This window comes from Pangasianodon hypophthalmus, chromosome 24 (assembly GCF_027358585.1).
Source record: "Pangasianodon hypophthalmus isolate fPanHyp1 chromosome 24, fPanHyp1.pri, whole genome shotgun sequence".
Lineage (NCBI taxonomy): Eukaryota > Metazoa > Chordata > Actinopteri > Siluriformes > Pangasiidae > Pangasianodon > Pangasianodon hypophthalmus.
In genome coordinates this window covers 890,665-905,436 of record NC_069733.1, presented here as the reverse complement: position 1 = coordinate 905,436, position 14,772 = coordinate 890,665, and the positions used below count along the sequence as shown (strand labels likewise).

At 47.8% G+C, this 14,772-nt stretch overlaps 1 protein-coding gene across 3 annotated transcripts in view; it reads right to left on the bottom strand.

Annotated features, from left to right (window-relative positions):
• Window positions 1-1,190: 1,190 nt before the first annotated feature.
• Window positions 1,191-14,772, bottom strand: part of golga3 (golgin A3) — a 27,542-nt gene continuing 13,960 nt past the window's right edge. For 2 of the 3 annotated variants that reach the window (XM_053228832.1, XM_053228834.1), the window contains exons 5-24: window positions 14,224-14,772; window positions 13,597-13,708; window positions 12,532-12,838; window positions 12,113-12,315; window positions 11,823-11,960; window positions 11,062-11,223; window positions 10,597-10,965; window positions 10,126-10,203; window positions 9,745-10,008; window positions 9,515-9,609; window positions 8,974-9,190; window positions 8,746-8,889; window positions 8,467-8,664; window positions 8,230-8,346; window positions 7,277-7,416; window positions 6,573-6,705; window positions 6,217-6,339; window positions 5,827-5,991; window positions 5,424-5,581; window positions 1,191-4,872 (exon numbers count right to left, since the gene is read on the bottom strand). The exon at window positions 14,224-14,772 is cut by the window's right edge and continues 104 nt beyond it. In XM_053228832.1, the coding sequence (XP_053084807.1) occupies window positions 4,710-4,872; window positions 5,424-5,581; window positions 5,827-5,991; window positions 6,217-6,339; window positions 6,573-6,705; window positions 7,277-7,416; window positions 8,230-8,346; window positions 8,467-8,664; window positions 8,746-8,889; window positions 8,974-9,190; window positions 9,515-9,609; window positions 9,745-10,008; window positions 10,126-10,203; window positions 10,597-10,965; window positions 11,062-11,223; window positions 11,823-11,960; window positions 12,113-12,315; window positions 12,532-12,838; window positions 13,597-13,708; window positions 14,224-14,772 (3,835 nt within the window). In that variant the 3' untranslated portion in view covers window positions 1,191-4,709. The remainder of the gene's footprint in view (window positions 4,873-5,423; window positions 5,582-5,826; window positions 5,992-6,216; window positions 6,340-6,572; window positions 6,706-7,276; window positions 7,417-8,229; window positions 8,347-8,466; window positions 8,665-8,745; window positions 8,890-8,973; window positions 9,191-9,514; window positions 9,610-9,744; window positions 10,009-10,125; window positions 10,204-10,596; window positions 10,966-11,061; window positions 11,224-11,822; window positions 11,961-12,112; window positions 12,316-12,531; window positions 12,839-13,596; window positions 13,709-14,223) is intronic. The other variant, XM_053228833.1, reaches the window with a different exon arrangement.

The following is a 14,772-nucleotide window of genomic DNA, read 5'->3' as shown; positions in this document are numbered from 1 at the left end:
ACACGCCCCAGCCTCCCTTAACCCCGCCCACACCCCAGTCTGAAGTCAGTAAGCGCCCAGCACAGCCAGATAATTCTTATAAAACTTATAAACTTATTAAAAGCAGAATAAACCCTTTCAGCGCTTTTCCAAGCTGGAGTAATTTATGAAGGAGGTGGACAGGTCTGTAAACAAAACCAGTATAAATCTCTGAATTGTTTTAATGATAGCTTTACATAACTAATCAAGTAGTTACAGTTTTTTTTCCATTACAAAGAAACAGGAAACAGCGACTGCACTATAAATCATTATGAGCTGAATTTTGCTTGTTTATTGTGTTATAACTTGGTTTTCAAGCAGGTGAAGGGTCTATCATGTAGCTTAAGATATTACCGATGTTAAGGTTGCTAATACCAGGGCTCAAGAGCTTAAAGAAGACAGGACAGTGACGACACTCGTCAACATTCTCATAAACCAGTAGGAGCCGAATTTTGTGTGTTTATAATGTTATAATTCAACTTTTTAAGAAGCTGAATGCGGTTAAAAGTGATGAATGAGTGATGAAAGAGACTACAAAGCACTTCACATACACTGCATAAGTCACTGTGAAATCACTAAGTTAGTTCTGGTGTAACTAGTTTTCATCAGAAGTCAGATGTCATGTGATCTGATTATAAACACACCTGTTCCTGAAAGAACCCAGAGTTTGTTAGAGAACATAGCTAAAGACCAACAAGCCCTCAAAACAAGAGTGTGAAGCTGGAGATAAAAGAAACAAAGAACAATGTTGTTTTAGTGTTAAAGTTCTGACAAAAGCTCAGGTTGGAGAACAAGCAGCTTGCTGTGGTTTTTAGATGCTCAGAGTGTCAGAAAAACACCGAACACGTGGAAATAAGACATACAGCAGACTGCGATAACGTCACTACGTTTCTACCTGCTTGTTTAAAGACATGTATCTCCATCAGCTACTTAAAGACTGAGGTTCTTTTGTGTGTGTGTGTGTGTGTGTGTGTGTGAGAGAGAGACTGAGAGAGAGAGAGAGAGAGTGAGAGAGATCAGCATCCATTTTGTTCTACTCTAGAGAACTTCCAGAAGGAGAACTGAACTTTATCCCACATAAGATTTCTTTGTTTATGTGAAATAAAAACATAATTAACACGTGTAATATGTAAAGACAAAACTGTACAAATGAGTGAAGTGACTCCAACTGGTGCGTTTCGCAAATGTATTGGGTTCAGCTCTCAATCGCAGGCAATTTGTTTTTAAAAATTCAACCAGAAAAAAAAGGTGCAATGAAATACGCCACACACCCAAACACACACCCAGACACACACCCAGACACACACCCAGACACCCAAACACACCCCCAAACACACCCCCAGACACACACCCAGACACACACCCAGACACACACCCAGACACATATAAACACCCAGACACACACCCAGACACACACCCAGACACACCCACATTTACACTCTTCAGTTACGGCACAAAGTTGAACACAAACAGTAACAGTACGGAGTAAACAGGAAATTATTGATTTCTTCAAACATGAACTTGTTTTTTTTGTTTGTTTGTTTTTTGCAAAATTGAACAAAACAGTGAAGAAGCAACATTTTGCAAGTTAAACGAAGCGCACTTCCACCCGCACTGGAGAGAATTTTCAGCCAGGAATCATCAGCATCGTTACTCAACATCCAGGACTCGACTTATTGCATCTCAGATCCGAGTCGGTGAAGACGCTCGCTCTCGTCCCTCCGAGTCAAAACAACAGAGTAGATTATTGGGTTTCCTGCTGTAACACCCGAGGAGGTGTATTAAAAACGAAAAAAAAACAACAACAAAACATGACACTAAAACGTGCAGAAATAAAAAGACTGGAATTTAATATGGTATTTTTCTTAAAGCTTAATAATTAATAATAATTTACACTCTATAGCCTTAAAGTGACGCTGCAGCTTTAAACTAGACCTGTGCCGATATCTGAGTTTATCAGCATCATCCTTGGTATAAATGAAGGAATAAAACAGTGTGTGTGGTTCTGTTCCAGGAAAATAATCAACGACGGTGTGGTGTGATGAAGCGGGGTCACTGTTACCTCCTCAAAGCTGATTGTTTTCCTCGAACAGCACACCCCTAAGTGTTTTATTCCTCTTACACCACAGCAACTTAACACCCATTACAAGCTGCTATGAATTATAGAACGACGTACTTTTTATCTGTTTATAGTTACATCTAATGTTGTGGAAGGTGGGTTCTCACTTACGTTATAGCAGCTATAAACAGTCTGACACTGGAGACTCCTTCCTTAAATGTTACATAGATTACAGAAAACCATGTCAGTGATATCAGTGTCTGCTGCACAACGTCGCCTTTTATTCGGAAAAAAAGTTTACGTTTGTCAGTGAATTGCATCATGGGATTGCTCTTTCCGAGAAGTACGCATGCTGCGCTCCTCCTGAATGGGATAAACTGGGAATGGGAAAAATTCCAACCTCCATCCCGGTGAATCCCGTCATCCTGATGAGTTGATTTTCAGCACACGTCTACTTTAAAGCGCTTGGGTTTCTTTTTAACGCAAATATTTATCTCACACATTAGATGTTTAAATGCCGAAGCTGGATATTATGTGCATTATACATAAACACGGAGATTTCTGAGCGCATGTGCGATCGTTTAGAAATCTGAAAGGAAGAGTTCGTCTCATATCGTATCGTCTCGTCTCATGCACACTCGACAGTCAGAAAGGAAAAACAGGACTGGTCAGAAACACTCGTTCAACAAAGAAAAAAAAAAAGCAATAACAGTATTTTACATCTTTTTCTCTCCTTTTTTCAAGCCGTCAGTTGTGCAATATCAATGTCTGTCAATACATCTCCTGTTTTATGTACATTATAAATTACATCACACTCCACAGCGCAGAGAGATCAACTGTTTCACACTCATTTAAACCTGTACTCAAACCACCGTCCTGAGAACAGGTGGGTTTTACAGAGCGAACTGATACGGGCGTGTCAGTAATTCAGCTCACGATAAGAAAATAATAATAATAATAATAATAATAATAATAATAATAATAATAATAAAGTGACCAGGACAGGGTTAGGAGCGCCTCTCCATCACATCAGAGTTTCCATGCTAGCTTGAATATCGTGTTTTAATTATCGCAGTACACTGTGGAACTGATAATCAGCACACACTGAACTGAAAGAAAGAATGAATGAATGAAAAGAAGGATGGAGAGACAACGAAAGAACGGGAAAAAATACAGAATAGTGCCTATCTACATAAGCCCGGTGTTTATGTTTATTTGAACGTTTATGTTAATGAGATCAGTGAGGCGCGACCCTGTAACTTCAGCACAGTGTTGTGATGAGAGCATCGCCGTGGTGACTTTCCCTGAGGGCGGGGCTTGAGGGCGGGGCTTGAGGCTGAAACACGACTACAGAGAGGGAGGGAAGTTGTTTCTGGATGCGGTGCTTTTGCTCTTTACTCAGCGATTTACAGCCCTTTAACGTACAGGACACGACCAAATATGGGCGTCTGATAAACCAAAATAAAACAGGACCCCGAAAAGTGTGCGTCAGAATAACAGCGGTTCTCTCTCTCTGACAGACGTTTACAAAGACGCCGCCGAGTTTCCACGCCGAGCTCCCGTCGTCATGGATACATGGAATCTTTCTGGAACCGGTGCTCTTACGCATTGTTCGGCGATTTACAGCCCTTTAACTCCTGATCCACGCGAACGCTCTGAGAGTCTGAACACCAACACGGCGGTGAAATCTCAGCGACAGTCACGTGTCGATAACCTGTTACACATCGCGCACGTCACAGCGCTGCCGCTCGCCCTCCGCACTTATCTTACTGGCCAAGGTGGCGTTTACTGAGCGAGCCTCCAGCCGGACCGAGCCACCATGTTACGCCTGACCGTCTCGGGCCCTTTCCAGGTGAACTCCAGTGAGTCGACTCTGAATCGACTCACTGCAGGAACTGAATCGAGATTCTGACGAGCTGCTAAACTGAGCCACGGGACACAAACTCCAGGAGGAAATTTTAAAAAATCACTTACTTAGACACACCTCAGATGTTTTTTTTTTTCTTTTTGGTTTGTATTTAATTTGGATATGTAAATATGTGCAGTGTGAACCTGAACCACTACACAGCAAACGATTCAAAAGAATCAATTTGGCTCTGATTCGGACTCGACAGATGAACAGGTGTGGAAATCTCTGATATTAGTTTTGTATTAACAGTACAATAAAAACGTCCTACTTCCCAGTGAATTCTATTGGATCAGAACCGGACTACGGGGGTCCAATAGTCACGTTATCTTATCATCACGGTTCACGATATTATTACGTCATACCCGAGCAGGTCCAAAGCACAGAACCCGGGGAGACTCCAGGTGCCCTGCGTAGGCAGCCTACTCCCAAACGGATCACTAACTAATTCTGACGCGCTCGCGTGTTGAACGCGTCGTTATTTTGTGTATTCGTCACGTGACCCTGCGTGATTTTTGGTGAATTCTAGCAACAGTTCTCCAACTTTCCACCAGATAAATAAAAGACAAAATAAAAGAAAAACACAAAAGACAAATGAATAAAGCATTAGGTCCAACAAAAATGGGGCACGACCAAATATAGGCGTCTGATAAACGAAAATAAAACAGGTCTTTAAAAAGTGCGCGTCAGGATAAAACGTGTCCTCTCTCTGACAGACGAGACGTTTTACGAAGACGCCGTCTCTTCGGGCTGCGTTTCCTCTTCCTTATTGGACGAGCTTCCGTTGTCGTGGATACCGAGTCTCTGAAGCTCCTCCTCTGCCGTGACCCACGTCGCCACGGTGACCGTGTGCTCCTCCATCTGCTTCTGAAGACTGTCCATCTCCTCCCTGCAGACACAGACATGATGAAGATGATGGATGTGATCCGAGTGAGAGAGTGTGTGTGAGAGAGTGTCTGTGAGAGTGTGTGTGTTAGTGATCTGTGTGAGTGTGTGTGTGTTAGTGACCAGTGTGAGTGTGTGTGTCTGAGTGTGTGTGAGTGTATGTGTGTGAGAGAGAGTGTGTGAGTGTGTGTGAGTGTGTGTGTGTGTGTGTGTGTGTGAGAGTGTGAGTGTGTGTATATGTGTGTGAGAGAGAGTGTGTGAGTGTGTGTGAGTGTGAGTGTGTGTGTGTGTGTGTGAGAGAGAGAGAGTGTGTGTGTGTGTGTGTGAGTGTGTGTGAGTGAGAGAGTGTGTGAGAGAGAGAGAGTGTGTGTGTGTGTGTGTATGTGTGTGAGTGTGAGTGTGTGTATGATTGTGTGTGTGTGTGTGTGTGTGTGCGCGTGTGTGAGTGTGAGAGAGTGTGTGTGTGTGTGTGTGTGTGTGTGTGTGTGCGTGCGTGCGTGTGTGCGTGCGTGTGTGAGAGAGAGAGTGTGTGAGTGTGTGTGTGTGCGTGTGTACTTGAGCTGTCGTAAGCAGTTGTGCAGGTTGTTGAGCGGCTCCTTGTTGACGGAGGCGGCCGGCTTCAGCAGCTCGTCCAATAGCGACGCAGGAACCGGACAATCCGGAATCTTCACCGGAGTCAAAGGGGCGGAGTCACACTTCACCTCCATCCGCTGCTGCACACGAACAAACAGCTTACAGTGGACTGGCACTCACGAAGGATGTAGCACTCCAATACCAGCACTCACACACACTCTCACACACTCTCACACACACACTCTCACACACTCTCACACACTCTCACACACTCTCTCACACTCTCTCACACTCTCTCACACTCTCTCACACTCTCTCACACACACACACACAGACACACACAGACACACACAGACACACACAGACACACAGACAGTGTCCTGACCTTGTGTGTGCGTGTGTGTTTGAGCTCCTGTTTGAGCTGTGTGTTCTGCTGCAGCAGGCTCTTCATGCTGTTCCTCAGCTCGCCCACCTTCGCCTGCAGCACAAACTTATCCTTCCTGGTGCTGTTCAGCTCCTCCTGCACCATCTCCAGCTCCACCCGCACCCTCTGCGCACACACACACACACGGTTAGACAGCACTGACAAAGAAAGCAACATCCTGAAATCCTCTGTTAGTATACAGCAGAAACATTTTGAGCGTGTGTGTGTGTGTGTGTGTCCTCCCTTCTGTATGTCTATCTGACAGTCTGTCTGTTGCAATTAACAGTGAGTGAAGGCTAAAGCCGTGTGTGTGTTTCTCTGTGTGTGTGTGTGTGTGTGTGTGTGTGTTACCTGCAGTGTTTCCTGCACAGTGTCCAGCTCTCTCTGGTTGCACTTCTCAGAGAGTTCCAGCTGGTGGCGCTGTGCGTCAAGCTCCCGCTGCTTCTGCTCCACCTCCCACTTCAGATCCTCCACCTACACACACACACACACACACACACACCACAAACACACACACACACACACAACAAACACACACACACCACACACACAAACAGATCAATAACTGCAGGAATATCAACAGAGCTAAACAAAGTAGTTGTACAAGTGCTCAATTTATGGAAATAAATGTGTGTGTGTGTGTGTTTGTTTGTGTGTGAGTGTGTGTGTGTGTGAGAGAGTGAGTGTGTGTGTGTGTGTGTGTGTACCTCCTGGTTAGTGAGCGGTTGCTTGTTGAGCTCGCTGTCCAGCTGTTTCTGTAAGATCTGCAGCTGTGCGTGTGCCTCGGCCAGCTCGGCCTCGAAGCGGGACACGTCCTGAGAGCGCTGAGCGTCCTGAGCTCTGAGGAGACACGACACACAGTTCACACACTCCGTACACACACACACACACACACACACACACACACACACACACACACGCTGCACACACATACCATACATACACCTTACACACATGCACCATACACACACACCACACAAACACCTGCATATACTCCGTACACACACACACACACACACACACACACACAGTATATATACACCGTACACGCCACACACACACACACACACACCGCACGCCGACACTCACAGGAGGTACACACACCATATACACGCGCCACACACACGCAAGCCGTACACACACTGTACACACACGGTTTTGTGTTTAAAATAAAAGAACGAATAAGCAGTATGTAAATATATGTAAATGTATGTAAATGAGTATGCAAATGAGTCTTCTCCAACCATGTGACATCAAGGCTTCACCAGAGGTTACAAATAAATCACAATACCGATATTTATTCCATATTGTATTGCCCTAATTCCACCCTAGTGTCTAATTATAACGAGTCTGATCTATGTAACATGAGTCTCCTGGTCTAATCTCACTGCTCTCTGTGTGAGGGACGTACTCGAGTCTCCTGGCCTCCTCCTGCAGGGTTCTCAGCAGCTCCTCTTTGGCCTGAAGCTCCTTCCTGATCTCGCTGAGCTCCAGCACGGCCGCTCGGTAATGCCTGCGGTTATGAGCCGCCTCCAGCCTCGCCTCGGCCACCTACACACGAGCGCACACACACACGCACACACACGCGCGCACACACACGCACGCACACACACGCACGCACGCACACACGCACGCACACGTTATCATTTCCTCTGTTAGATCAGACACTACTGTACATGGATTACATCAGTGCTATGAGATTAGACACCAACAATAAACGTTTTAGCAAAGGTGCATTTTTCTGCACTGTGAGATCAGACACAATAAAGTAGTGCACTAATACAACCACAAAGCATGAATTAGCTCTGAGATTAGATGCTAATGAAAATGAGCTCTAATTGAACTGTGACTTATGTGAGATCAGACACTATATGAAGGCTCTGGGATCAGACGCTAATGAAAACTGGTTCCAATAAACACAAAAGGCTCTAATGAAACTAACTATTACGTGAGATCAGATACTATAAGGTATGGATTCAGCAAAAAAGCTCTGAGATTAGACGCTTATGAAAGCAGGTTCTAATGAAACTGTTATGTGAGATCAGACACTATAAGATATGAATTAAATAAAAGCTGAGATTAGACGCTTATGAAAACAGGTTCTAATGAAACTGTTATGTGAGATCAGACACTATAAGATATGAATTAAATAAAAGCTCTGAGATTAGACGCTTATGAAAACAGGTTCTAATGAAACTGTTATGTGAGATCAGACACTATAAGATATGAATTAAATAAAAGCTGAGATTAGACGCTTATGAAAGCAGGCTCTCTAACGGAACTGTGACTGTTGTGTGAGATCAGACAGTATATCAAGGCTCTGAGATCGGACGGTAATGAGACCGTGCTGTAAGGGAGGCCTACCTGTTCGCTCAGCTCCTTCACTTTGATCTTCTCCTTTTCGAGAGCGGCCTGCAGAGTCTGGACCAGGTTCCTCATCTGCTGGTCTTCCTCCTCCTTCCTCTTCAGCACGGCTTGAACCTTCAACCGTAATTCAGACGCATTTTAAAACACAAACCAGTTTTAAAAAATTAAAGCTAAAAACCTGCTCTTGCATGTGAAAGGTGACAGATTTATCCGATAACGCGTCGACTGTCCGACCTGCAGGTTGAGTTGGACCAGGTCAGCTTCTCTCTTGGCTAGCGCAGCCTCGAGGACGTTAGCGTGCTCCCGCAGTGCATTGTGGGATTGCCCGAGTCCGGTCAGCTTCCCTTTCTCGTGCTCGAGCTCCAGCGCTAGCTTCTTGTTCGCGTCCTCTAAGCGGCGGATTCGCTTCTTAAAGCCGCGCGACTCCTGCAGCTGCACGTGGAGAAAAGCACGGTTCAACACACACTTTCAGAAGAACTTAAAGCTCTTGAAGAACAGCTACGCTCTGCTGACCTCGTCCTCCAGCTCCAGCACCTTCTCCTGATACTCCTCGAGCTCGGCGCTGGTCAGACTGATGACTTCCTGCAGCTCCTTCTCCAGCAGGGCTTTACTCTGGAGCACGGTGTTCAGCTCCGCCTGCAGGGACTCCACCTTCGCCTGGGAATCAAACACGCCAAGCTAATCGCCACGTCCGCGTCATTCTCTCTGATAATCAACACCAACGTCTTTATCAGGACGTACCTGCAGAGCCTGGCTGTTCCCGCCCTCGTCCACCTGCGCTCGGAGTTTCACTAGCTCCGCCTCGGCCGCCTCCTTCTCCACCAGCGCTTCCTGTAGGCGGCGGCTCAGGATGCTCACGGCGTTCTCGTACGCCTTGTGTTTCGCCTTGAGCTCCTTCTGCGCGCTCGTCAAGTCCGTTCCCAACCTCTTCATCCTCACCTTCTGCTCCGAAATCGCCCTGAGGCACAGCAACGGAGAAATTTAATAACATTACTATTTCATAACGCTAACGTGTAGCAACTACGAAGCTAGCTGAGACCACTTAGATTCTCCAAGACGCTAATTACAGAGAAGGATGTATTGTCCATTAAATTCCCGTGACCCTGTTAGCATAAAAAGCAGTTAATGATGCTAACCGGGTCAGTTCCTTACTAGCAACATCAGAATTTCTAAGTTAGTCGATACTAGCATAATCGTACGCTAGCACACTGCTGTTTGACTCTGTCGATTATTAGCGACGTTAGCATTTCTGTACGGATGGATGAAGGGTCATGTGACTCACTTCTTGGCCTCGTCCTGCATCTCCTCCACCTTCTTCCTCAGGACCTCGTTCTCCTGTGTGACTGCAGAGAGCTGGTTCTGGTCAAACTGTACAGACTAGACGGAAAACACACACACACACACACACACACACACACACACACACTTAGGGTCTCTTGGCAAACACCAGGAAGTGAGGCGTATGTGTGTGTGTGTGTGTGTGTGTGTGTGTGTGTGTGTGTGTGTGTGTACCTGCAGCTGCGTGTCGAGCCGGTCTCTCTCGCTCTGCACCTCCTGCAGATGTTCCTCCAGGCTGCTCATCTGCTGCTGCACTCTCTGAACCTCCTGCAGGAGGCGCTGCTGCTCCAGCTCGGCGCTCCTCTTCTCCTGCTCCACCCGCTGCACCTCCTCCTTCAGCTCCTTCACCTCCGACAGCAGACGCTTCTTCGTTGCCTTCAGCTCCGAGATCAGCTGCTCCTTAGAGGCCGCGTCTCGCCTGTACGCCTCCACCATCACCTGCAGGGGGCGACACGGAGCAACGATCGTACAGTGCTCAAAGGCACGGATTCCGTGGCGGTGGGAGGAGCCTGTGTGGTGGGAGGAGCTTATGTAATGTGTGTTTGATAGACATACCTTCTGCTGGTTGAACTGCTCCTTCAGCTTCTGTGCTTGTTTCTTCAGAGAGACGTTCTCCTGCTGTAACGACTCGATCTAGAACATAAAAAAAATCAAAACAGGAAGTGATTTAGTTAAATTTTTTATTTCTTACTCAAGATCCAGGTGAAAACTTCCGTCTTCCAGTCAGGCTGAATCCTAAACAGCTTCCTGTTCACTTTGCTTGCAGAGAGGCGTGTGTGTGTGTGTGTGTGTGTGTGTGTGTGTGTGTGTATGCATGTGCGAAGGCACACGAGTGGTTGCGGTACCCGTGTGTGTGTGTGTGCAGGTGTGTATACAGGTGTGCGTGTGTGTGTTTGTTGTATTCTAATGCTCTGTGATAAAGTTTAGTTCTAAAACACACACTTTTCACTAAAGATTAAAGTATTGGCACCCTTGTGTTTGAGCTCAGGTGAAATCTGTGACCTCACCTCCTTCCGAAACACTCACCTGTGTGGCCTGGACTTGCACTTCCTGTCTGAGCTGCTCGAGTGCATCAGACGAGTCCAGCACTTCCTGTCCGAGTTTCTCGGCCCCGTCGCCCAGCTGGCTCTTCTCGGCGCGCGCCGCCTGCAGCGCCACCTCTAGGACGATCTTTTCGTTGCGCAGGAAGTGCAGCTCTTCGTCACGGGCGGAGGAGTCGGCCTGCAGCTCGCCCAGCTCGGCCTGCAGCTGCTCGTAGCGCGCCTCCATCAGCTGCAGCGCCTGCTCTTTACTCTGCAGAGCGTCCTGAGTCTCTGTCAGCTTCTTCATCAGATCCACGTGCTCACGCTGGAACGCTGAGAGCTGAGCTTCCTTCTGGGACAGAGACACTCTCACCTGGACAAGACAGGAAGAGGACACTGATCTACCTGTTACACCACACTCATACACCTGTACAGTGCAGTGTGTGTGTGTGTGTGTGTGTGTGTGTACCTCTTCTAGCTCCCTCTCGAGTGCTGCAGATTTATTGGCCGCTCTCAGCAGCTGCTCTCGCTCCTCCTCAAACTCCTCCAGTTTATGCTGCAGGTCGTTCTCCACCATCGACTTTGCGTCCTGGATCTGCTGGATGGCTGCTTCCTGCGTCAACATGTCCGCCTGGAGGGGGCGGGGTCAGAGAAGAGTCAGAGAGGAGGTGGAGTCAGGGAGGAGGCGGAGTCAGAGAGGTGGGGTCAAGGTGGGGGGGATGAGGAAGGAGGCGGGATCAGAGAAGAGTCAGAGTCAGAGAAGAGTGGGAGTCAGACAGGAGGCAGAGTCAGACAGGAGGCAGAGTCAGACAGGAGGGAGAGTCAGACAGGAGGGAGAGTCAGACAGGAGGGAGAGTCAGACAGGAGGCAGAGCGTGGAGAGAAGGGAAAATGAGAGGATGTGGACTCAGAGAAAAGGCAGGGTAAGAGAGAAGGTGGAGTCAAACAGAAGGGAGGCAGAGTGAGAAACAGAGAGGAGGGGGAATGAGACAGTGGGCGTGGTCAGAGAGGAGGCGGAGTTATTGCGTCACTCAGGAAGCAGCAGGGTTGTGAGAATTTGAATCACTGGTCATGATTTTAGGATCCGAGTGGATACAGATTCTGACTGTAGTGATTTGGGTGTTTGGGTAAAATTTGAAAACATAAATGAAGTTCAGTATGAAATGGATTTGGGGGCGGAGTTATGTACGGGGTCAGGATGTGATGTCACTGAGTAAACTCCACGCCTCACCTCGATGCTCTGCAGCTGGACGGCGATGCGCTCCTTCTCTTTAATGGAGCGGTGTTTGGTCTCGGTCAGCTGGTGAGACAGACTGACGTTCTCGATCTTCAGGTTCTCCAGCACGCCGATCTGAGTCATGTGACCCGCCTGCGAGGAGGAAGAGGAGGAGGAGGAGAAACGGTGTAATGCATCATTACATAAATACAACTAGCGTGTAAAGGGACAGGAGGATTAAACTGGATAAAGTGTGTGTGTGTGTGTGTGTGTGTGTGTGTGTGAGAGAGAGAGATTGAGCGTACCTGCATGTTGGCCATCTGACTCTGCAGCCGGACTCGGGCTTCCTGTGCGACGGCGAGCTGCTGCTGGTACCAACTGCGCAGCTGCTTCAGCGACTGCACCTCCGCCTGCGACGTCTGCAGCCGAGAGTTCAGAGCACCGCGTTCAGCCTCCACCTGCTGCAGCTGTGCGTGTAGACCGGTCAGCTGCTGGCGCAACTCACTCACTGATACACACACACACACACACACACACACACACACTTAACTCTGAGACCCAGCCATTACCATGGAATGTTTGGCTATTGTAAACTTTCTGTAAAATGACTACAACTGTGAAGCGTATTTGCATATCGTATTTGCCCCGCCCCTTTCCCCACTTCTCGGAATCTGCATCATTCATCATTAGCACCGTTTGTACGTTTCCGCTTTTGCCTCCTCACCCGTGGTGTCTCTGGAGCTCAGGCTCTGCTGCATGTCCTCCACCCTCCCCATGAGTCTCTGGTACTGCTGCTCGGCGAGCTGCAGGTCTTTGGAGAGCGACTCCAGGCCGGCGTTCTTCTCCTCCAGCTGACCCTGCAGCTCCGCCATGGCTCGCTCCAGCCCGCCCCTCTCCGAGCGCAGCGACGACACCTCCGACGCCAGGGACGCCTGACGCTCCGAGCTCAGACGCGTCTCCTCACACTGAGCTCGCAGACGAGCGTCCAGCGCCGCTAACTCCGCCTGCAGCTCCGTCTTCTCCTTCAGAGCCTGCGAGAGGGGGCGGGGCTTAACGTTATAAAGTACGTACACTCGGGTAGACGCGCACTGACAGCGGGATACGAACTCGTTTACTCATAAATCATTTGCAGAAGCATTTACACATGAAACGTGGTGTTGGTTTCTTTCGTATCCTACGTCACGCTCCAGAGTTTGTGTACATTTCCGCCTCAAATCGTACAATTATTTATATACGGGTTTAAATCACTTATTTATTTCAATTACAAGCAATATAGTAAACATGAAAGAAAACGATTCCGAAACAAATCCATGGATTAAAACATATAAGACCGGGCGTTAAAGTAATGGCGCCCTATAACAGGAGGAGGAGTTAATGTGTGTCTATGTTTTTAGCTCTCTGTGACCTTTTATGGAGTTTTGTGGGCGTGGCTTGATGTAAATCAGCTGAATAAGAGGTGAATAACATTTATCAACACTCGTACATGAGTACATGGAATATCAGTAAAGCTTTCGTAAATCTGACGGGACTTTTTATTACGGTTTGCTCTATAAAAGCATTTACACACTTCACTAAAAGACTTAATTTAATAAATATAATAAATAAACAATAGTAGTGTACGTCATAGAACTGATACCTGCAGCAAGTCTGAGGCGCTTTGTCCACATACGGACTTTAATACACTCTCGATCAGTCGTGTCTGTGTGTGTGTGTGTGTGTGTGTGCTTCGTCACGTGTTTTTATTCACTTTTATTATTATTTATTATCATTTTATTATCCGTTATCTCACCTGACTGGCTTCAGAGGACAGAGACTCCAGCTGTCCCTCCAGCCTCATCTTCTCCTTCAACACCTGCAGCAGCTCATCGTGATTCCCCATCACTGAGCTCCCGTACGACACACTGCGCGTGCACACACACACACACACACACACACACACACACACACACACACACACATGAGCCCAACACATACAGGACGCATACCTGACCTTCTGTTCAATCCACCTGAAGTGTGTGTACGAGGTGTGTGTCTGACGATGAAAAACAAAAGCCACCGTCGCTTAAATCACTCTTCACTGGTCACTAGGGGGCGTGTCCTATCGTTAATTTACTGCCTGTTGCCATGGTTTCACTCATAGTGCCAGGCTCATATCGTATGCGTGACCACACCCACTTTATTAACACTAGCTCTATTAGTTTGACTTCTTTACACTCTAATACATATTTACATACATAATGAGTAGGCGTGTCTATTCTAATAGTATTTGCATAATTAATTGATCCCTGACGTAAATCTACTGAAACCCTGAGAAAAAGGGGCGTGTCATTATAAGCTCATTAATATTCAAATGTGTTCAAAGTACGATAAACGTTTTTGCGTGTAATATTTAAATTTAGTATAAATAGATGCGTACGTGCTGGAGAAGCTGTCCCTGCGGCTGCGCGACTCGGCCCCGCCCTCGCTCTCCAGCTCCTCGTTGGCCCCGCCTTCCTTCTCCAGCTCCAGCTCCTCATTGGCTGCTTGTAGCACCTCCCTCAGCGAGGGGTACCGCCCCACGACCATTTCCTCTTCCTCCTTCCCCGCCGTAGACCTGCTAGCTGCTAACGCGAGCTCTATCGCTCCATTGTTCCCGTCGCTCCCGCCGTTTTCGGAGCCGAGGACGCTGGTTTCCGACAGCGTGGAGACGGAGCTCGTGCTGATCTCGGACAGCGTGGAGACGGAGCTCGTGCTGATCTCGGACAGCGTAGAGACGGAGCTCGTGTTCATCTCAGTAACCGCTGAGACGGAGACGGAGGACGCTGACGGTTTCTCGCCGGCGGTGTCCGGGGTTTTGTAGTCGGCGAGCGAGTGGATCTTTCCGGATCGTGACGATTTGGACTTCCTGTCTTTGGGAGCCGGGATGCCCAGGCTGCCCAGTTTGGGTCCGCGGGGAACGCTGGTGCGCAGGAACGAGTACTCTGTC